Source organism: Coffea arabica, chromosome 11e (genome assembly GCF_036785885.1).
Source record: "Coffea arabica cultivar ET-39 chromosome 11e, Coffea Arabica ET-39 HiFi, whole genome shotgun sequence".
In the NCBI taxonomy this organism is placed as follows: domain Eukaryota; kingdom Viridiplantae; phylum Streptophyta; class Magnoliopsida; order Gentianales; family Rubiaceae; genus Coffea; species Coffea arabica.
The window spans coordinates 54,106,518-54,128,760 of NC_092331.1; the positions used below are offsets into that span (position 1 = coordinate 54,106,518).

At 35.9% G+C, this 22,243-nt stretch overlaps 1 protein-coding gene and 2 long non-coding RNA genes across 3 annotated transcripts; all 3 read right to left on the reverse strand.

The window, feature by feature from the left end:
• Nucleotides 1-6,577: 6,577 nt before the first annotated feature.
• On the reverse strand, nt 6,578-7,676 carry LOC140021645 (uncharacterized). Its single transcript, XR_011825549.1, has 2 exons — nt 7,446-7,676; nt 6,578-7,274 (listed from the first exon to the last, which is right to left on the reverse strand). It is a non-coding gene; the product is annotated as an uncharacterized lncRNA (long non-coding RNA).
• A 29-nt stretch (nt 7,677-7,705) lies between these two features.
• Nucleotides 7,706-11,501, reverse strand: LOC113718529 (uncharacterized). The gene is made up of 4 exons (XM_072072154.1): nt 10,580-11,501; nt 9,613-9,684; nt 7,845-9,437; nt 7,706-7,743 (listed from the first exon to the last, which is right to left on the reverse strand). The coding sequence occupies exons 1-4, from the start codon at nt 11,499-11,501 to the stop codon at nt 7,706-7,708; spliced, it is 2,625 nt and encodes an 874-aa protein (XP_071928255.1).
• A 3,222-nt stretch (nt 11,502-14,723) lies between these two features.
• On the reverse strand, nt 14,724-15,800 carry LOC140021055 (uncharacterized). Its single transcript, XR_011825033.1, has 3 exons — nt 15,587-15,800; nt 15,275-15,405; nt 14,724-15,048 (listed from the first exon to the last, which is right to left on the reverse strand). It is a non-coding gene; the product is annotated as an uncharacterized lncRNA (long non-coding RNA).
• Nucleotides 15,801-22,243: the final 6,443 nt, after the last annotated feature.

Consider the following 22,243-nt stretch of genomic DNA (forward strand, 5'->3'; position numbering starts at 1 on the left):
CACTCGTATGGATCGGATGGAACGGCAAATGGGCGGGGTGGCTCAGAATTTAGCACAGTATCTCCATCACGTGGGCTTCCGCCCGCCTTTTCCTCCACAACCGTGATTCAGTTCTACCCTCCTCCGTTTTTAAGGGAAGTGTTGTTGCCCCGGTACCTTTGTTTTGATCTTTCTTTGCTTACATTGAGGGCAATGTAAGGTTTAGGTGTGGGGGAGGGCTGACTATGCTTTGGTTGTGTTTTTAGTTGTCTGATTAAGTTCTTCCTTGCCTTAGTAGTTCCTTTCTTTAAACGATGATGAATGCAAATTGGGATATGAGCGTACATAGTAAGTTCATGCCATGGGGTGTTCTACTTTCCGTGATACTGAATTGATTGATGAATATGCTGAACTTGACATAAATTTGACCACTCGTGCGATTTTTGAGCCTAATTTTTCGTTTTTGAGTGGTTAGTGCACATGGTTTGTCATTCTAGAATTTGCTCGGTTATGCATGTCAAGACCACATTTAAATGAGTTTAATGCATTGAAATGATAGGGCACCTAGGAATGAGCCATTCTTGGACTTTCTCAAAACCAGCCCTTGGATTATTTACTACCATTAGGGAGCCAAGTTGAGCCTTAACCCCTATTCTTTGCTTGAGACCCCAGCTCTTAGCCGTGAAACCTCTTTAGACTTTCTTTTTGAATCTCGTGTGAAGAAGTGCTTTGATTTCATTATACAGACTTTTGGAGTACTATTCGAGGGGCATTACACCCATTTATGTATCGGAAAAAAAAGAGAGAAAGAAAAAAAGAAAAAAAAAAAAGAGAAAGGGAAATGTGAAAAGAAGACAAAGTGCAGGAAATCAACAAGTAAAATTGATTTCTATGGTGCTGGTTGGGAGTTATCGGAAAAAAAAAAAAAAAAAAAGAAGACAAAAGGGAAGTAGATGAATGAAAGGAGGAGAAAAGAAAAGTCGAAGGTTGCGGCAAGTGCTAATTTGCTTCACTTGTGTAATGGTTGAGATGTCGTGAAGTTCCCAATGTGCAAGAATCTGTGTAATGAATTTCTGAGCACTTCCTTTATACTTTTACACCCTCTTGACTCCTTTTTATCCTACCTTCTCACCCTAGCCCCATTACAACCTTGCAAGTCCCTTGATTGCTGCATTTGAATTCATGAGTAAGTGGTGGAGATATGATATATGAGCAAGCGTATGGTAGTGTCATTCTGTTGTGTTGTTTTGAGAGCCATCTTATATACATTTCATAAACACTTTGGAGTGAATGAGTGCACTTTAAACTGCGAGAATTGTTGATTTGGTATATTCTGATTTCGATAAGGTTATTGGGGATCTTGGAATGCCATTCTTGGTATGAACTGCTGTGATTTGCTTAGCATCTTGATTGTACTTCTGAGTTAATTATGCTTGAGGGCAAGCATAGTTCAGGTGTGGGGGAGATTGATAGGATGCATTTTAGTGGGTATTTTGGGTATTATTGCACAACTAATTGACTAAATACTTTCATTAATTGGGTGGATTCTACTGATATTTTGTTTTGATGCTAATTGCAGGAATGGACGCTGAAAAGTACTTAAAATCAAAACTTAGAAGATTTGTCGCTGTGGGGTCCAATTGAGAAGCTGAAGAGACTTAATTGCAATAGATATTATTTTATTTTATTTTGAGGGAGTCTGGTGGCAATTTTGAACAAGTAACAATTTCCGGCTATTGGGCAGTTTATTTATCTCTCGTGCGGCTTAGGTTAGGGGGGAGTTGAGTTTTTTTTTCCTTTGTTTTGTTTTCCTTGGCTCTGCAAGGAGACTAGAGAGCCGCAGCTTTGTAGAGAGAAAGGCAGCAAGCAATAGCCGCTTTTGTTGACTTTGGGATGCCTGTGAACTTTCCATTGCTTTTGGGACCAAATTGAGAAATCAACCAATTTTCCAATCTCTCGTATGTTATCTTTGTGAGGAAAGAAAGAAAGCAAAGAAAGGAGCCGCAATTGTGGACCTTTGAAAATGCTTTTGATTCTGGCTTTGGCCGAAGGAAATTGAGGCCTTGGAAATCAATTGAAAGCAATCGTAATCCATTGTTGCTTTTTCTTTCTTCGGTTGACCGAAGTGAACGAGGGTCAAATCTTCCGTTTGCTTTGATTGAAGAATTGACGGCTTCCTCCAGCTCTGCCGCATGGCCTGTACTCTAATTATGGGGAACTAAACCTCCTAACTCTAGTCAAGGGAGCGACTGATGAATTGGTTCAACTAATACTGTGAGATCTAAACCATTGTTAATTGTTTTCTTCATTTATTGATATTTACATGTTCCTGGCTTTTAATCGCTATAGCCTTGTGTATGATTGGTTAGTGCGCAATAATTAATTATTCATGTAGGTTATTTTACTAAATAGAGGTAATTGAATCCGTAATTGTTCGTTATCTCTATCTTAGTAGCAACTGGCGTAATTGGGTTTATGTCAGGGGAGCATACGATCTAATTTAAACAAATCCTCGTAGCGTGTTTGTTAGTTAGGATTGGGTCTTTCTAATTATTAATGCAATCTAGAAATTAAATCCTACGGTCGTACCTAGGGTTGTTTTTGGGTTAGAGAAATAGCTAACGGTCGTACCTTAGCTATCGATAAATTAAGGAATGGTTGGTTGTTTAGCGCGTGCGAGACAACTATAACCAATCTATTAATAAATGTTGGAATTATTTCTGCATCAATGATCAGTGCATGAACCATTTCTGAAGTGCACCCTTGGCTAGAGTTTCTCTCATTTATTTCTTTTAATTAATTATTTTCTGCATTTAATTTGTTTAGTTGGCATTTGATACCAAAACCCCCCATTAATCTTGATTTGAAAAGAAACAAATATCTCTCCAGTCCCTGAGGAGACGACCCTGCTTACCACTGTCTACTAGTTGGGGAATTCAGTTAAATAATTAATTCAGGTATATCGGATTAAGCAAACTCTTCGGGAACAGGGTGAATCAAGTAACCCATTGCACACCTAGAGTCCCTGCTCCAGTACTCGAATTGATTACTGACTGTTTCAGGTGGTAGTTAGGATTTATTTATTATTATTGCACAGGTTCGGCACCTGTCAATTTTTGGCGCCGTTGCCGGGGACTGGCATCGGAATTATTTGTTTCTTTTCGAATTCAGTTTTTTTATTTTATTTTTCTTGGTATTTTTGCTAGTGAATTCCTCCACAGGATCCATCTGCCCCAGCCTACCAAACCTTCGATGTAATTCCTCAGAGAAGCTTTCCCATTCGATGTTGTCTTTCCCAGCCTTGAAGCTTTGGTACCACACGTCTGCCTTATCTTCTAAGTAGAATTCAGCCAACCCAAGCCATTGCTCCTTGGAAATGCGATGCAATTGGAAATACTTTTGTGCCTTCCTGATCCACTCTCTCGGTTGTTCTCCCTTGAAGACAGGTAACTCAAGCTTAATAGGACCTGTAGAAAATCCAGCTCGGTAGGCCCTGTCCTGCTGCCCTTGGCCACCATTATCAGTACTCCTACTCCCACCAACTTCTGGTGTTCGTAGGAGTCCCCTATCTCTGTTATTGATCTGAGTGGTGAGCGCCGCCATGAACGCATCCAGCTTACCACTCAGCTCCGAACTAACCGCATCAATCTTGTCTTCGAGGCTCCTTTTGTCAGTGGCCATGGAATCCAAAATTCCTTGTATCCTGAGCTCTTGCTTGCGGAGCTGCTCTTCCATGGATTTCATCCGCGTACCTTCCGCCATGATTTTCTAGCTTCAGCCTCCTAGTCCAAGGACCGGAGGCTCTGATACCAACTGTTATGAACCTGGAAATTAACAGAAGAGGAGAAAGAGAAATTGGAAAAGAAGGAGGAAATGAAAGGGAAGAGTTTATTTCATTCCAAAAATCTGTTCATCTCAGAAATCTGCCTTCTATTTATAGCTACGGTCCGAAGATTCTAGATCAGAATTGTCATGCTAACATTGCTTATTTTGTCCTAACACTGAACGGTGATCCAACTGACTCCTAACAGAATTGCAGCTAACTCTCTCACGTGTATTTCCATCCTCCACGTCAGCCATGCAGCTGTTCACGTTCTTCATCTTAGCTTGCGTCTTCATGGGAATGATCCGCTGGTCTGCCACTGCATGGAGTTGATAGTCTTGCGGATCATGACATAAGTTTCCTTGAAACTAGCTAAGGTTAAAGTTGAAATAAGAGGACATCATTAAGATTCCCAAAGTTACAGGTTCACTTAGCACAGTTACTAGTGCATGTACAAAATGGCTCTCTACTTTATACAAGTTCTCTTTAGCAGCTGAAAGATAAGACTTGACATGCAGTCACTTTTAGGGAGTTTTTGTATATTTGATGCATTATCAAACCTTCGTAATTTTATCTGTAAAACAATTAATCGGTGTAATTATCCAAGTTTAATTGTATGTCAAATGTTCATGCCAAGTTTAACTTTTTGGTGATGGATCACATTCGTTTCTATATTCTGCTTCACTAAAGAAGCATCAACTTATAGCTAGTTTTCTGGCAATCCAAATTCATTAACCTTGGTAAATTTACTCTTCATTTTTGTTAGAGATTTCTTGTAAGTTAGAAGCATTGGATGCATTATTAGAAGTTTAGCCAATTTGTAGTCATGGCCTTCCCCTTGGGATTGCTCCAACTTAGTACCTTTAGGTTCATATTTGGCACATGTTGCCTCTCAAGGTTATTTTTGTGAGTATAGAACCACATTGACAAGTTTTAACTGATCCTTGTGGTTGGAATTTGGAATCGAGTATGTCCTCAGTTGTTAAAATACATATTTTCTGTACTATATTATATGTATCTCAATGTGCAAGTTATCTAACAAACGCTATTAAGTGGAGCCAAAAAAAAAAGTGGCTATTCAAGTCATCAAATCCTGAACAGATTTGTGGTTCAATTTTCTTGTTTATTAATTTTTGTGTTGCTGAATCAATGCACTTGTCCTTAAACAACTCAAAAGTTTGACCCAATTAAGAAATCAAGCATGCATATAATATTCCCACATTCCCTCTACTCGTAGCTGCAATTGGCAATAACAATCGGAGAAAGACAATGTCAAAATGGGTAGTCTTAGCTGAAGTGTGCAGAATGTTCTTTTTCATCACATGTCCACTATACTTTCTTTATGTGGATTATTCTTCCAGTTCTCATACAAATGTATCTTTTTACATCCCATCTTACCTTTTTGCTTTAAATTTATCCTAATCATGCTAGGACAAATCATATTAAGGCTAAAAGCATGTATATTCCTTAACAAATCTAAGAAGGAAGCAGCATGCATATTATGATCTCCAAAGTGGCGGACAAGCATGGCAATTAACTAATAAAATACAAGTCAAAACGTTTTTATTTAGTACATTTTGGTTCCAAGTGGAGTTTTTTTTTTTTGAAAAACCAAGTGGAGCTTTAAACAAAGTCAAGATTGAGTGAAGGAAAAGTCACCATCGTTGCCCATCATCGAGTTGATAAGACAAGGATGAATCTGAAAAATCACAGCCCTTATTCGGCTATTCTATTGGGGATGAAATGGCCCGGATAAACGGTTTTGTGATTCTCCATTTTAAGCCCATGTATATGAGTTTGTTCAATTCGATTGTCCACACAAATTGAACCTAAAAGCCCATTTGTCTATCTATTATCGCCGCAAAATTTGCAACTAAATGGGCTGCTTCGTAATGTATACAATATAAAAAAAAAAAAAGAAGTAATTTTAGAGATGTGTTATTTATCATGTATTTTTTGAGCAAAAAGTTGTGTAGGTTTGATCTATAGGTGGCCTCACTCGTAGATTGAGCAGTAAAGATTGTGCCACATCATGAAAGCAAAATTAAATATTCAGACTCCTTTTTCTATCTTCCTAGTTTCCACTTCATCCTAAAAATAAAGACAAAATACTAGTCTTCAATATTTTCTTTTTTGGTGGGGAAGGAGAGATTGGGTTGAGGGTCTAAACGGTTCGAATTGAACTTGCTTGGGACAAAATAACAAAAAACAAACCATGAACAATACCTACACATGTCAAATGATTCTATTTTCCAAACACCAAGGAGGTGGAACATGCTGAAATTTTTATAAAAAAAATATCTATCTACTGTTAAGAGAAGGTATGAAACGAGTTGCTCCCTGAATCACTAACAATCCATTGAAGAACTCCATTAAGCGTAGTTTCTCAAAATTGAGCTATTTAACAAATGTTCCCACCATTTTCTAGCTTGAGGCAATGGTACATTATTAATTTTAACATTCTGGGCCCTGAATAAGATATTATCAATCCACAATTACAAATATAACCTTCAATTTTGACCTGACTAAGTGCTATTAATTTCTATAAATTAAGTAGAAATTGTAGCAGAGAAAAGTCAGAAAACTACTTTGCTATCTTTGTTCTTCGCACCTTTAAAATGTAATTTTGTAACTAACTAAATGCATGAATCTACATGCCACAGTCATGTTCTGTATGTATAAACACATATGCCTATGTGCCCCTCCATATGGTGATATATATTGACGATCAATTTGTTTCTCATTTATATGCAAAAATTGAAAAGGGGAAAGATGTATGAATAACTAAATGTAAATTACCACCTTAATTGCCATATATGTATGACAAGCATAAACACCAAGTCAACATATAAATTGGGATCCTGAACTTAAGGTCTCCATATTTGTAAACAAATTTATTGGCAATACAACATATCTCATTTCCGTCTTGAACTTTAAGCAAGACAAAGAGTTTCCCCATATACATTTGCACTCCAGGGCTCTGCCATATATTCAGTAGAAAAAACATGAGTACTACTTGAATGAATGGTAAGCCTTGGAATGAGACTTTGATATACTATGCAATTGCAGAAAAAGTTGCTAACGGATTATCTCATATATAATGGTATTACTATCTACTTCAAGGCGTGATGTCTTTGATAAACTGAAGTTTGATCTTCCGCAATGCTCCTAGAACTTCTTTCATGTTTATTCTCTCCTCAGGAGCATCTGTCGTGCAACTTAAACTAAGTTGCAAGATAGACGATATGCATTCAATCTTCCTTTGTACCGTTTTATCTTCAGGATGAAGCAAGTCTCCGTCTATAACCTGAGTCACAGAATCTGGTGAGCATTCTTGTGTCCAAAGCCTGAGGTTTAATTCTTCTGTAAACATCTCATCCTTAGGCTTTCTTTTTTGTAAATGTCTCCATCAATATAATCCCAAAGCTATAAACATCACTACTTGTTGAAATCAATCCTTCTAGTCCGTACTCTAGCATCAAAAAATTTGAAACTAGTTGTTAAAGTCAAGTACTAGTACCAGTTCACCAATTTTACATTTTTTTCAAAATTTTTAAATTTCACATACTGTACTAGCCATTAAAAGTTGAAACTTTAATTTGAATGACAGAAAAAATTTGAAATTGGAATCAAGAAAAGTCACCTGGGGCAATATATCCAAATGTAGCAAGAGTCTTTGTTTGCATCACAGATTCTCCGTCTCCCAACAACTTGGCAATTCCAAAATCGCAAATATGTCCAACCATGTCTTCATCTAGGAGAATATTGCTAGGCTTCAAGTCACAGTGAACTATAGGCATTGAATAGCCATAGTGGAGATATTCCAAACCAGAAGCCACATCTATCATGATACCCAACCTTTGCTTGATGTTTAAGAAATGAGGGTTTGAATGAAGCCATTTCTCAAGGCTTCCATTGGGCATGTATTCGAGCACCAAAGCCTTAAAGTCAGGGCTAGAGCAAGCAGTAATTACTCTAGTTAAATTTCGATGACGAAGGCAGCTTAAGATTTCACATTCTCTGTCAAAGCTTTTAAATGCACCTTCTGGCTGCAAATCGAATACCTTTATGGCCCAAACCATCCCATTTTCGCGAATTCCCTTGTAAACTGAACCAAAGCTCCCCGAGCCAAGTAAGTTACTCTCGCTGAATCCATTTGTTATTTGTCTAAGTTCATGGAAGGACACCCTTTCAAATGTCGCCATGGGAAGCAAGTTCTGAGTTGGAGCTAGAATTTTCTTTCTCAACTTTAACCGTATCAAAAAAATTGAAATCACCAAGGCTAATATGACAGATCCTGATGTCAACAGAACAACCATGACTATCCTTTTTGTCCTTGATTCATGCTCAAATATACTTGCACAAGGTTGGAGCCAAGGAGCGCCACACAATGCTTCATTTGAGAGAAAAGACAGGTTCGTGAAATTTGCGAATGGCCCTCCATGAGGAATCGGTCCTCTCAATCTGTTGTAAGACACATTAAAGTATTGGAGATCTAATAGTACCTGTAATGAGTTGGGAATTACACCTTCCAGATGGTTAAAAGATAGATCCAAATGCCGTAACTGCAGCATATTCTTCATGGAATCTGGTATCGATCCTTGTAACTTGTTGTGCTCCAAGGATAGTCCTTGCAAATCCTGTAGTGCTCCAATAGTGCTAGGTATCCCACCCAAGTATTGATTATTTGAAAGGTTCAAATAGACTAATGCCTTGAAGTTTCCAATTTCAGCGGGCAAAGAACCTGTTAAACAATTTCCTGACATGTCTAGCTCCAAAATATCTCTAAGGCTCCAAAAGCTTGTTGGTATCATAGAACTTAAATTGTTAGAATTGAGATCAACATATCTAAGTGTTGTAACGTTTCCTAAACAAGAAGGCACCATACCAGAGAGCATATTTTGTCCAAGTCTTAATTCTCCTAAGTTCAGCAAATTACAAAACTCACTTGGAATAGCACCTAACATTTGATTGTCGCTTAGATATATCCTCTGAAGCTTCAAGAACCATTTGATTGTAGTTGGAATTAACCCTGTCAAACTATTGGTTGCAAAGCTCAGCTCTATCAAGTTGCTCAAATTACCAATCGAACTTGGAATTTCACTTATGATTCCACAACCACTAGCAGAAATGGATTCGAATGAGCTAGAAAGATTTCCAATAGACTTTGGGAGGAAGCCATTCAGAGGATTCTCATCTATCCACAACCTTGTTAAATGTTTGCAGTTTGACAGGGATGTGATGAAGCTCAACTCTTTGGATAGCGAGTCCTCAGAAAAATCATTTCGTGATATACTTAACAGTTCCAATAATCTCAAGTTTCCAAGAGAATGAGGAATTGCACCCGTAAAATGGTTCATACCTAGATCTAGCCATCTGAGCCTAGAAGCATTTGAGATAGACGTTAGTATAGTTCCAGTGAATTCATTTCCCCCAAGGTTGAGTTCCTCAAGATTGGGTAAGAAAGCACCTATAGTTGATGGAAGCTCGCCTAATAAATCATTCTCCGTGAGACAAATAACTCGTGCAGTTGAACTATTGAAAAGTTTCAGCGGGATGGGACCTCTCAACCTGTTCGACATCAAGTTTAGTACTTCTAACTTGCTAAGATTGCCAACCTCTAGAGGTATTATACCTGACAAATCAATGCAGTGCGCTAGTATGACTGACCAATTGACGTATGAGAAAGAGCCATATTTGATTTGTTTTTCAACTCGCTCGACTTCAAGCTCAAATTCAAGTTTGAGAAAAGTATTCTAATGATGGAATAATGAAATAGATCTCATGCCAAAATGTATCAAGATTTTTACCTGTCATATTAGCACGGTCCATGCCTAGTTTCTCCAAATTATAGAGATTGTCAATGACTTTTGGAATTTCACCTGCTCAAAAATCACGGCATGATGATAAATATAATTAATGGCATGGCATAATTATATGTATATAATATATAGATATATATATATATATATATATATATATGCATTTCAGAATTCTAAGGATCTTCAGTTTAGTTTCAAACAATATCATGTAAATCCCTCATAAATATTGGCAAAATGATGATTACATACACTCCCAAAAATTGGAGGTCATTTTGGTGGCAATCTATATGCGTATGTCAATGGATTTTTAAATGTATGCATAAATTAGAAATAAAATTGATATAAAATCTAAATATGCATATCGAAATTAATACATTTTACATTTTCTTTCATAGACGGTAAAGCCATGAAGTTTCAAATGTCCAAAAATTTTAAGGGGAAATTCCTCAAAACCACCCATGTGGCTTGAAAATATACTTTTTAACATCATTATGCTTTGGATTCAAAGGCAAGAGAGATGTAATCCATCAAAACCAATGGTTTTGTACAAAAAGACTACTCTACCCCATTAGTATACATATTGTTAATTCATCCTTCTTTCACAATTTTATTTCTTATATCAAACAAAATTGTGTGTTTGGCATAGTCATTAATCCCGGCCTAGACATCAACCCGGCAAGGCCATTGGTGTAACAAGTTAGCGGCTTAACCAAAATATTTCAAATATCCCCCTGTAATCATTGATGAACAAAGAATGCAAAAAGAAAGAACCATTGCTTATATCCAGTCTACTTAAACATTTAAGTTTGAACTTAATCTACTTAAACATTAAGTTTAAGTGTTTCTCCACACATCCGCATCTAAACTCACAACCCTACAAGCATTTAAATCGGTGATCAATTGGTGCTCGAAATACACAAGAATTTTTCAAAACAAAGTCAAGTTGGCAGCTTACCTGTCAGGTCGTTCCCACCCAAATATAAACCTGTAAGAGTGGTTAGATTCCAAATTTCTTTTGGTATATATCCTCGAAATTTGTTGTAAGACAAGGATAAAACTTGGAGTCCTGAGCATTCTCCAATGCCTGATGGAATTTCACCTTCAAAGTGATTCCATGATAAGTGAAGCCCTTTAAGTTGTGGGAGATAATCGCAGATATGTGCTGGAAGATAACCCGATAAGCTATTATTCGTAAAAGCAATAATTTGCAATGAGGAGAGGTTAAACAATGCCCATGGCAGAGGGCCTACAAGTTGGTTATATTGAATGTCCAATTCTGTCAATTTCGGTAGAGCGCTGAATTCTTCTGAAAGATTTCCAGTAAAAAAGTTGAAATCCAACCTGATGGTCTCTAACTTTGTGAAGTTAGAGAGCCTGCCTGATAATGAACCTGAAAACCCGTTATCTCGGAAGGATAAGTATCGGAGTGCAGTTAAACCTCCAAACCATGACGGTAGTTCTCCCTCAAAGGCATTGCCTTCCAAGTTGATGTACTTCAATCGGCGCAGACGAGATAGCTCGGTTGGAAGATGTCCATGAAAGCTGTTATTCATAACATTCAACCTGACGAGAAAAGAAAGATTACCCAATTGTGGAGGTATAGTTCCTGCAATTCCCATGTAAGAAAGGTCAATGGCTGCGACTCTATGATGACGAGCATTACAAGTGATACCAATCCAGTTGCAAACAGAGGTAGAAACGGACCAGTTGGTTGGGATGATCCTTCGGGGATCGAAAATGGCGGTTTTGAAGGCAAGAAGTGCATTTAGATCGATAGTGTTGTTTTGGTTGTTGGCAACACTTGCGCTAGCTGAGCTTGTTGTTATAAAGTGCAATAGTAGCAAGGCTGCAACGAAAACAAAATAAGTTGTCTGCATTGCTTATAGAGGTATGTAAAACTTGAGGAATGCCAAACAATTAATAAAACATGAGCATAAATTGTGACATTGGGCAGGACTTATATAGGCATATACTTGTGGTTCAGTTAAAATTTTTCCACAACGTATCGTAGTTGTGTTTCCATTGTAAAACTGGATTACTAGGTTGAAGAATTTTAGATATAAACGTTGAAAATAGGTTGCCGATTAGGTGTTTACACATGTGAATTGGTAAATTGCTGTTCTCATTGTCTATGAGGAAGTGATAAGACTTCGACAAATTGAAGTTCCTCATCTGTTCACCAAGTTTCCATTTTGATATGTTTGCTACTTTATTGCTTTCTTCTTTCAGATTGCTGCATATTAGCCTGGCAAAACAGAAAATAACTGATAGGAGATCTATTACTCAATTTGGTGAATTAATGTAGCCTTGACTCTATCTTGAGACATACGGTTTTATTTTGTCACAGTTTGAATTAGGCAAAAATGCCAACTATTGGGTCGCAAGTGTGTTGCAGCTTTTTTAAGCATATTCTCGATCTCTTCATTTAGTATTGAAGGAATGTAACCCAACCAACCAATTAAATAATAAACCTAGGATAAAGATGCTTTTATATAGCTAAAGAGCTTATGACTACCATAAAACACGATGAATTTAGGATGAGCAAGGATTTTCCTCAGTCAATACTTGTCCTTAAACAGTAGTTTGTACTTGTATAGGAATTAGGATTTTGTTTTCTAGCAATTTTGTTTCTGTGCTTATTGCACTAGCGTGTGTCTATGTATGTATGTGTATATATATATATATATATATATATATATATATATATATATATAGACTTTTTCACTTTTTTCCCACACTCTTTCCATCATTAACTGTCAGGTATAGGATTCGAATCTTGAATCTGATAATAGGAAAGACTTTAAAACTTCTTTCCTGACCACTATGAATACCGAAGTCAAAGCCATTCCTTGTCTTGCTCTTCCAGATCCAACGGCTCAAAAAATTGTGGAAACGGATGCTTCTGATTTAGGATATGGTGGTGTTTTTAAACAAACAAAAAATAATAAAGAACAAATAATTGCTTTTGCTTCCAAACACTGGAACAATTCTCAACAATACTATTCTACTATCAAAAAAGAAATCTTAGCAATAGTTTTATGTATTACAAAATTCCAAACTGAACTACTAAACCAGAAGTTTTTACTTCGGGTTGACTGTAAATCAGCCAAAGATGTTTTACATAAAGATTTTAAAAGCCTTGCCTCTAAACAAATTTTTGCGAGATGGCAAGCGATTTTATCAATCTTTGATTTTGACATTGAATACATTCAAATTCTATTCCTGATTATCTAACGCGTGAATTCTTGCAGGGAAGATAAGATGCCCAGGAAAAAGAAACAGCAGGAAAAATCAACAGACAAACCAGAACCTTCTTCTCAAACAACCAAACAAGACTCCTTGAGTTCCTCTATATATATACTAGCATGATTCTGGCCGTGCATTGCACGGCCTACCCACTGATATGATCAAACAACTTAATCACACCTGGGCAATCAGGACCATATATGTATATATATGATATGACCAACTGAAAAATGAAGAGGTAAATAATGAATATGCAAATCACAACCATAGATTACATAAACTCAAACATTCATGTCTTAGCAAAACACACACTTCAGTTCAACCCACAGTTACATATTAGGGGGTTTAAATAGGCTTCATTGCCTATTGAGTTACAACATTGATGGTTAAACCATTCATAGATATATTAGGATCCATTACTTTCTAAGTCAAAAGAATAATGGATCATAATATAATTCAAAAGGCATTGTCTAAGCAATCAAGATAGTCATCAAGGCAATGAACAAAAGATATAACAAAAGTGCAGAAATCAGGCATATCAGTCTTCCTTTGCTTTAGGTTTCTTGGCTGGACTGTCTTTGATATTTGCAGGTGGACCATACGGTTTTGCAGGTTCTTTGGCAAACTCTTCAGGAGCCTTTGTTGGTTGTTTAGGATCTGTGTCTGCTGGTAAATCTTCTGGAAATTCAAGGCTTCTTTTTGCTCCACTGGTTGCAGATGTCTGGTTGTCTTTGTAAGAACTGGCTCCAGCAATTTCTTCAAGTAGCAACTTTGTGCTTGGTGTGAACAATTGATCCTTTGATGATGTTTCTGCATGCCTTGCTGATGAACTGCCAAGTGCAGAAGAAACTTGAGTGTTTTCTGGAAGTTCCAGAGGAAGGGGACGGTCTGATAGTTCAGCTGCAGTATAAGCCTTGATGACAGTATTCTTTTTCTGCAGTTGACCTTGGAAAGGAGTCTCATAGGATTTCAGAAAACAGACCACTGTGTACTTTTTCAAGGCATCATTAAGTTCAGTATCTATTTGAAAGCCCTGCACCAGAAAATTTTTTTAGTTAGGTTCAGCGAATTCCTTTCTATGTATATCTGTATTTATGCCTGAATATAAGACAGAAAATTCATACTTACATCTTCTTGTGCTTGTTTAAGCTGCAATGGAGTGAACTCAATCAATTTTTCAGCATCTTCTCCAGATATAATGCAATGTATTGAGCTCGAAGCATCAGTTATAATAATTGGAATGCGAGCCCTTTAATTGAGTGGAGGAATTAAGATTAATATATGGTAACAAATGCGAATAATATTTAATTTAGAAGCATAAGTTAATGATCTAACCTGAGTTCAACTTCACTTTGCTGTTTGCATGAAGGACAGTGGATGATCCAGTCAATGTCAGCATTCACAATTTTGTGACAATTCGCACAAGCTGTAGTCCAATATTTGCTGAATCCATATGCAAGTTTGACAGTTCCTTGCACCCAAGCTGCCTTTTGCTGAGGCAGGCAACCATGAATGGTATTTGAATGTGAATTAGACAGAAAATAGTTATATTTAACCAAAATTGTAGAATAACAATATGGTACTTACAACTGGAAATGATGCCTGAAAATTGCTGATTGCTTTGATATCTTCTTCATTTGGAGGAGGAAGTAAACAGTTTGCATCATTGTATGTTTTAGCATCAAGCAAATTCCTGATTTCTTCCTTGTTCAAGCTGAACCTGAATGATTATGTTTAGAGCACAAATACAAAATTTATCAGTAAAATAAGTTGATAATTTATGGAAAAAACTAAAAAGAAAATTATACTTACCATTGCCTCAAAGATAGGTCATCTGGAAGTGGAGGACTAAACCAAAGGTACACAAAATGATAGAATCAAAGCATCCTAGAATAGCTAAAACTAACTAATATATATAAAATGACATCCTTAATAACCCGAAGTACAATGATACTAAATGATGTAATTATTGAATAGATAAACAGCTAACAGCATCATGCAACATTTGAAATTAAAAACAGAGGCAAAAGTAAACCATCATAGCATAACATCAAACACATCGCATTTCTTATAATAATTAAAAGAAAGCAATAAACAGAGGCAACAACAATGGGAAAAAATTGCAGTTCAAATCAGAAGGTGAGAAAACAGAAACATACCTATATTTTCTTTGCTCGCCTGAATGTTTGCAAAAGTCCGGCAGCATTTGAAATTAATATAAAAACAGAGGAAAAAGTAAACGTAAGCTAATCGAAAAATTAGCATCATAATTATTCTTTTATGCATAAAATAAAAGACATGGCAGTCTTTAATTAACGGAAGGCAATAAATGAACAGAAGGTAAGAACATTCATCAAACTAAAAAATTGCAGGTTGAAATAAAAAGACACAGAATAGAAAATACCTAGATTTTCTTCGGTCGTCTGCTGAAGACCGGCAAAACTGAGGAACAAAAGTATATATAGGACTGGGAATAGTAAATTTTGAAAGCTGCATCATAGCATACGTCGGTAGAACAGGCATCCCTAAAATGAGCTGATTTTGGGGAAAAAGAGATATCAGTGAACTGTTTTTTGGGGCAAAAGAAGAATTGACGTCAATTGGGCGACTTTTTTAGAGACAATCGAAAGGAAGTACAGTTAATTGCTCGAGGAATTGACAGAAAATCGAAGATTTTGCAGGGCCGTAGATTTTGGGGAAAAGGAATTTTACTGACCTAATTTTTGGGGCAGGCCAAAAATTCACGTGCGTGTGGAGGATTTTCTGGGTCGAAATCAAATTGAAGGACAATTAGTTGTTGAAGGATTCGGTAAGAAACTGAAAATTTTGCAGGCCGATATAGTATAGCGGCCTATTCGATCGAGAGAAAGAAAAAGGCTATTCGACAGAAAAGAAGGGGAAGGGAATTCTGGGTAAATGAAGAAAGAAGGAAGTTCAATAAGTAATAGGGTAAACAACAAAAAAGCCCCCTGTGGTTAGGCAATCATTCATAAAAACCCCTTGTGGTTTCATATCATACCAGTCGATACCCCGTGGTTTGAATTAACCTGAAAAGTGGACGGAAATCGTCAAATATTCGGCGTGTGTCTTAAACGAACTGCAAAGGCGCGTGCATATGCGAAAAACAGATTTCCACCACAAACTTTCACCTGATATGCCTATTTTAGCCTTCACTCTTTAATAATAAGAGACCAGCTTCCGTTTCTTCTGAGTCTTCATTCAATCTGTTTCCAGATTATTCATTAACTACTGTAGACACCAAATTTTTAGTGTATTTTTATTTACTGTTATTTTTATTTTTCATGCTAGTTTTTATTTACTTTTAGTCTTTTATTTTTGTTTTAAGTCATTTTAGCATAGAATTTATTTTTAAAAAAAAAAAAAAGAGGGAAACCCGCAAGCGGGTTTCAGGCTATTTAACAAATTACTTAAAAAAAAAAAATTTTTTTACATGCAAGCTGCGTTGAGTTGCACATGCCCATCGGAGGGCCCTAGGATGCCCAGCAAACCTCCCCTCTCATTCTCACCCTTCAGGTGAGGGTTTGAGAGTATGTGTTTGATATAAATAGAACAGAAACGCAGCTTTTAGTCATTTTACATAAGGGGGAAACCCGCAAGCGGGTTTCAGGCAGGCTATTTAACAAATTACTTAAAAAAAAAAAAAATTTACATGCAAGCTGCGTTCTTCAAAAGGGTATTTTCGTCTATTCACTCAGGAAACCCGCAAGCGGGTTTCAGGCAGGCTATTTAACAAATTACTTAAAAAAAAAAAAATTTACATGCAAGCTGCGTTCTTCAAAAGGGTATTTTCGTCTATTCACTCAACTCCGTCTGTTTTGCCGATTTCCGTCCACTTTTCAGGTTAATTCAAACCACGGGGTATCGACTGGTATGATATGAAACCACAGGGGGCTTTTATGTATGATTGCTTAACCACAGGGGGCTTTTTTGTTGTTTACCCTAAGTAATAAGACAATTAAGGTGCTGTTGACTAACTTCAACATCAGTCATCAGTCATATACTAACGGCTAAGCACATTACTTCTAACGGGCATAACTCCATTAATTTATATTAATTATATAATGAATCATATAATCTAATTCAAAACAGCCCATGTGATAAAAGGGCCCACAAATAGTTTACAATTATTTGCACTTGATCAGAAAATTATAAAAGAAATATTTTCAAAAATACAAAAATAACCCTAAATAGTTAGCAACTATTTAATGAGTTAGTTTTCATAAAAGCATTCAATTGACCTTTCACATCAATTAAAAACCAAACAAAAGGAACAAATGCAAATAACTAAACCATTGTTACCAATTAGCCCCTAAATAGTAAGGAACTATTAAGACATTGAATTTGAAGACCATGCCTGAAATAGACATTTCTCACTTTTTGGTAGAAAAAACCAGGAAAAAAACTCCTTTCTCTAACAATATAGTGACACTTGGCATTCAATTGAGAACTCCAATTGTTCTCTTATCTAGTTGGTAGATATATATATATATATATATATATATATATATATATATATATATATATATATATATATATATATACCCTTTCACTTCCCTCCACACATTTTTCACCCCTAACTGTTAGGTGCAAAATTCGAATCCTAATCCTGACAATAGACATAACCCTATAAATTCTTCTCTGATCACTGGGCCAACCCCGGTAGTTATATTTTTCTCCTTGAGCATGGTTTGATGCTTTATCAATTAAATCTGATTTTCACGTTAAAAAAAAAAAAAAATGAAGCTACGCTTACCCCGTTTATTGAGATTCTTTGAAATAACATCTTCACATCTTAATTGATAGCCTGGTACGTGCATTTCTATCCCTCAGTCGCTAGCAATCACCTGTCTACGCGGGGGAGCTTTGTACCTCAACTTGGACTGGGTCGCAAGTGGGTTCTTTCGCAGTAGCTATGGACAATTTAAGCTGCTTGTCTTGATGAAGACCACATTCACTGAGGGTGCTTTCTTGATGAAGACCTGCTGCTCATTTCTGTAGCTTGATACTGATGTTTTGTTGTCCTTTACTCTACTTGGTTGGAATAAATGCCTACGGGTGAAGATTATTCTCTCTCTTCGGACTCCATCGGATTAATTCCAAATAGTGGTAATAATGGTTATGGAGAATTCTAAATTGCTTGTCTTGTCACTCTGACTTTAGCCTATACTTCCTAGTCTATTGGTGATAATCACATAACATTACAATCACTACCCTTACCAAGACCGATTCAACCTTGAGGATGCTACCGTGACAAAGAACCATGGGGTCCCAGTCTCAAATCTACCAGGTGTGCGTATTAGAAAATATATTTGCTTATGGTTTATAAATGATCCACCTTGATGGGTTTAATACAATCTCGTTGGTAGGTTTGTAAGTCGCTAATAACAATGAACTAGCAAAATAGAAGGGTAAAAAGTTGTGCAGTGTTGGCTAAATTCACAATTAGCAAAATACACAAGTATTTCAAATGGTTTACTTCTATACTCTCAAATTAAATTAGTTATTTTATTTATAGTATAAGATCTTGTTAGAATTTACCATTTGATTGTAGATTATTACAGTATCCTTCTCCCAAGTATTAAAAACACACCTAATTACTTCCCAAAAATTACAAATCCTCATTTATCATCCTGTCTTATTTTTAGTTACATTCTCAAATTTAACCTTCTTGGGTCCTTGATTGGCCGTCGAGATTTCTTGTATTTGCTTCAACTTTAGCTGTTGAGTGTTTTGTGGAGTAATTGACATAACAAGCAATGTCGTGGTCATAGTTATAAAATCTGGCCCGATCTAGCAGTTAAATCGATCAATCCGGTGAGCCGGTCATAGGACCGGATCGGATCACTAATTAGATTGTTTCAACAAAAAATTCATTGACTAGTCAACGACCCGACAATTTAACAAATGAATTGGAAAAAAACCAATGGTTGAACCGCCGGTTGAACCACTAACTTAAAATTTTTATTATTTTTATAATTTAAGACATATTATTATATAATATAATATAATTACTATACAACCCACAATTGAACCATCAATCCGGTGACTTTGTCATTTCTCCGGGTCGAGTTTCGGGCCGGATTTAATAATTATGGTTCAAATTTCCTTAGACTAGCTTTTTATGTATTTGGTTTAGCTTTCGCTGTTAAGTGTTTTGTAGAGTAATTGATGTTGCAAGCAATTCCGCTGCTTTAGCATTCTATGTGGCAAAATTGAATTTTGAGTATAACAATGTTCCAAGAATGATGAAAAGGATACTATTCCAAGCCAAGCTAAAATTATTAAGTGTCTGAAAATTTCTATACAAAAATAAATTGAAGGATAAAAGAAGAGAAGATGCAGAGTAAGTGTCCTATTCCTCTATGGGCACGAGTCTAAGGCATTCATTGTCTCACTAAGACGCACCACAATTTTGTCTGACCTTTAAGGCATTCATTGTGTGGAAATACGAGTTTCGGTCAAGTCCTTAGGCTCCAGAGTCAAGAAGTGGATCTATTCACTCATTTCCGTGTGTCTGCTTCCAACCAAGACGAATCATGGATGCCAGCCCAACGAAAGAAGATATTAGTGCAGTCTTTCTACATGAATGGAAGGCAGTTGACTGGAAACTCTTGTGTGAATCTAGTCTATCGTATAAGTGGGTTAATTATGTTTATCTTCGGGTTAAATAACAAAATGAACGACCTGCATTCACCCCTATAAGCAGTGATGGTGTTCAAACCAAACTCATGAAATACAATAAAGGGAAAATTACAGTGTTAATCCTCAATATTTGGCTCGTTTGCCAAACTGTCCCTAATGTTTCAATTAAAACAATTTTGGTCCCCAAATATGCTATTAACAAACTTTTCTCAATTTTTTAAATTTCCTTATACCCTGACTACTAAGGATAAAATGCAATATATTTAGGGGGGAAAAAACCAATCTCAATCAGATATGGTTAATTATCCTACAATTGGGAGTAAATATATATTTCTCCATGTTTACTAACTTTATGTGAAACATTTGACAACTTACTATCCTCGTATAAAAAATTTGAAAATAAATAAACAAATAAAAAAGAGCCCGGATGAAAAGTTTTAATGATACTGTACTAAAAAAAATATGGAAAAAAACATTGAACTACTTTCAATACTAGATTAAATTTTACTTTATCAAGATAAAAGGATCCATTAGACTTCGAAGTCTAAAGCGTTATTCCTGCGGTTGTGCCGCACAGCCAACATGTCTTTTTCCCCTCGGATTGGAGCCCAAATGGGACTTGGCACCTTAGTTCTTTCTTAGTACCTTCTGCCCATTTTGTCTTAAAGGGAATTTAACCCAAGCAACCAACTAATAACAAAATTTGGTTTAACTCGTACAGGGTATTCGTCAGCTTAGATCACTATCAATTGAAATGCAACAATTATAGGTATTCCACCGAGATGATGCCAAAGTCTTTATTTTGGAGGAAAGACTTCAACAACAACACTAAGGACTTGAAAACGTGGAATTTATAGTACATTGCATGACCTCAGTCTTGTATGATCAGTGCGTTTAGGTTAATTAGAGCCAGTTTCATTATATTTATTTTCTATTTCAGATTTAGAAGGTTATCAGTGGAGGATGAATCAAAGGCAAGAGAGGGGGATAAAGACAATGAAATTCTACCTAAAACTAGAAAAATAAACTGTCAAAGAATCAAATAAGTGCATAACGAACCAATTGCTTTTAACTGTAGAGTTAGGTAGTGATATGTTTAGAATAATTATTATGACACTTTCTTATGGTGTGATATACGTGAAAAAAAATAATGGTTGAGATAACGAAAAAATTATTAAAAAATTTATTTGTGATTCAAGTAAAAAAATTTTCAAATAATAATGAATCGAAACATGCTTGTATGTGTATGCAGCGACTAGCAAGAAATAACCTACAGCCAGTGCTATCTATTGATATATCTTAAAGAAAGAAATCGACCAAAATAAATTTCTATGCACCTATTAATTTGCTCAGATACTACATGCATTTCAACCCTTTACTTGCTAGATATTACCTGCGTACCTGGGAAGATTTATACCTCACGTTGGAGTTCGTGGTAAGCAGGTTCTTCTTACTAGATAGTGATGTATAGTTATGGAGAATTTTAAACACCTTTTTTTGTCATTTGAGTCTATTTACCCTAATCCGAGGGTGATACTAAAATCATCTAATATTGCCATCATGACGAAGACCATAAGAATCGAAATCTATGTTTCATTTTTCCATCCAAATATTCTAAAGGGAAGTGTTGTGAACAAGGATAAGTAATTATCTGAGTTTTCTGGCTCCTAGTCTGTAAAAGATGAAAACCTTACATTACCATCACTATCTTGACTTAGATCTTCAGCAATTATTTTCTTTTTTCTTATATCCTTCCTGTTAATTGGATGGAAAGAAGCGAGATATAATAAATTTGAGACATTGACCCAAGACCTAGATCTAGACCTAAACCTAGACCTACTGTAGTTGTTTTCTTAACCCCCCTCCCCCCAACAACTATGCTTCTTGCTGTAGTTGTTTTTCTACAATTTCAAGTTCAACAGTTTTATTAAACGCACCCTTAATTTTTGATTGGTTGTGTGTTTTCAAATTTTCAAAATTAGTTTTATTTTCAACTGTTAGAATCTTCAGACAAATGTAACTTTATTTTGCTATTTGAAAACTCATTTTTCTCTCTCATTCTTTTATTTGCTTCAGCAATAGTATATCTACCATTTTTTTCTCATTTTTCCTTTTTTTGTACATAAATTAAAAACTCAATTTCCAGATGAAGGTTTTGGTTGTTTATATGATAGGTATCTATTGTTGGTGATATATAATTTTTGTGAAATATCTTTGTAAATGAATTACACTTTTCTTTAAACAAATTCTGCTGTTATTGTTTTTTTCCTTTTTAGTCAATGCAGTCTTTTTACATGAAAGGAAGGCAGTTGACTGGAAACCCTTGTATGAATCCAGTCTACGACTCTACGGTATAAGTGGGCTAATCACGTTTGTACACGGATATATCATATTCCCTCTGTTCACAAATCCTTTAAAGAAACCATCATTTTCACTTAATATATGAGGAAATTTTTTAAACAAATTCTGCCGGTATTGTTTATATCTTTTATAGTCAATATGAAAATGAAAAAAAATTGTGCTGGCTATCAATCTGTAACTTATCTCTAATATAAGGGTAGCAATGCTTTTTTTTTTTGACAAACCAATAATTTAGGTTAAAAAATTATAGTTCAGATACCAAAATGGAATAGAAATATGTGGGAGCCTATGCAACAAAAAAAAAAAGAAAAGAAAAATCCAGAGTACTATTTTTATTTGACTAAAAAAT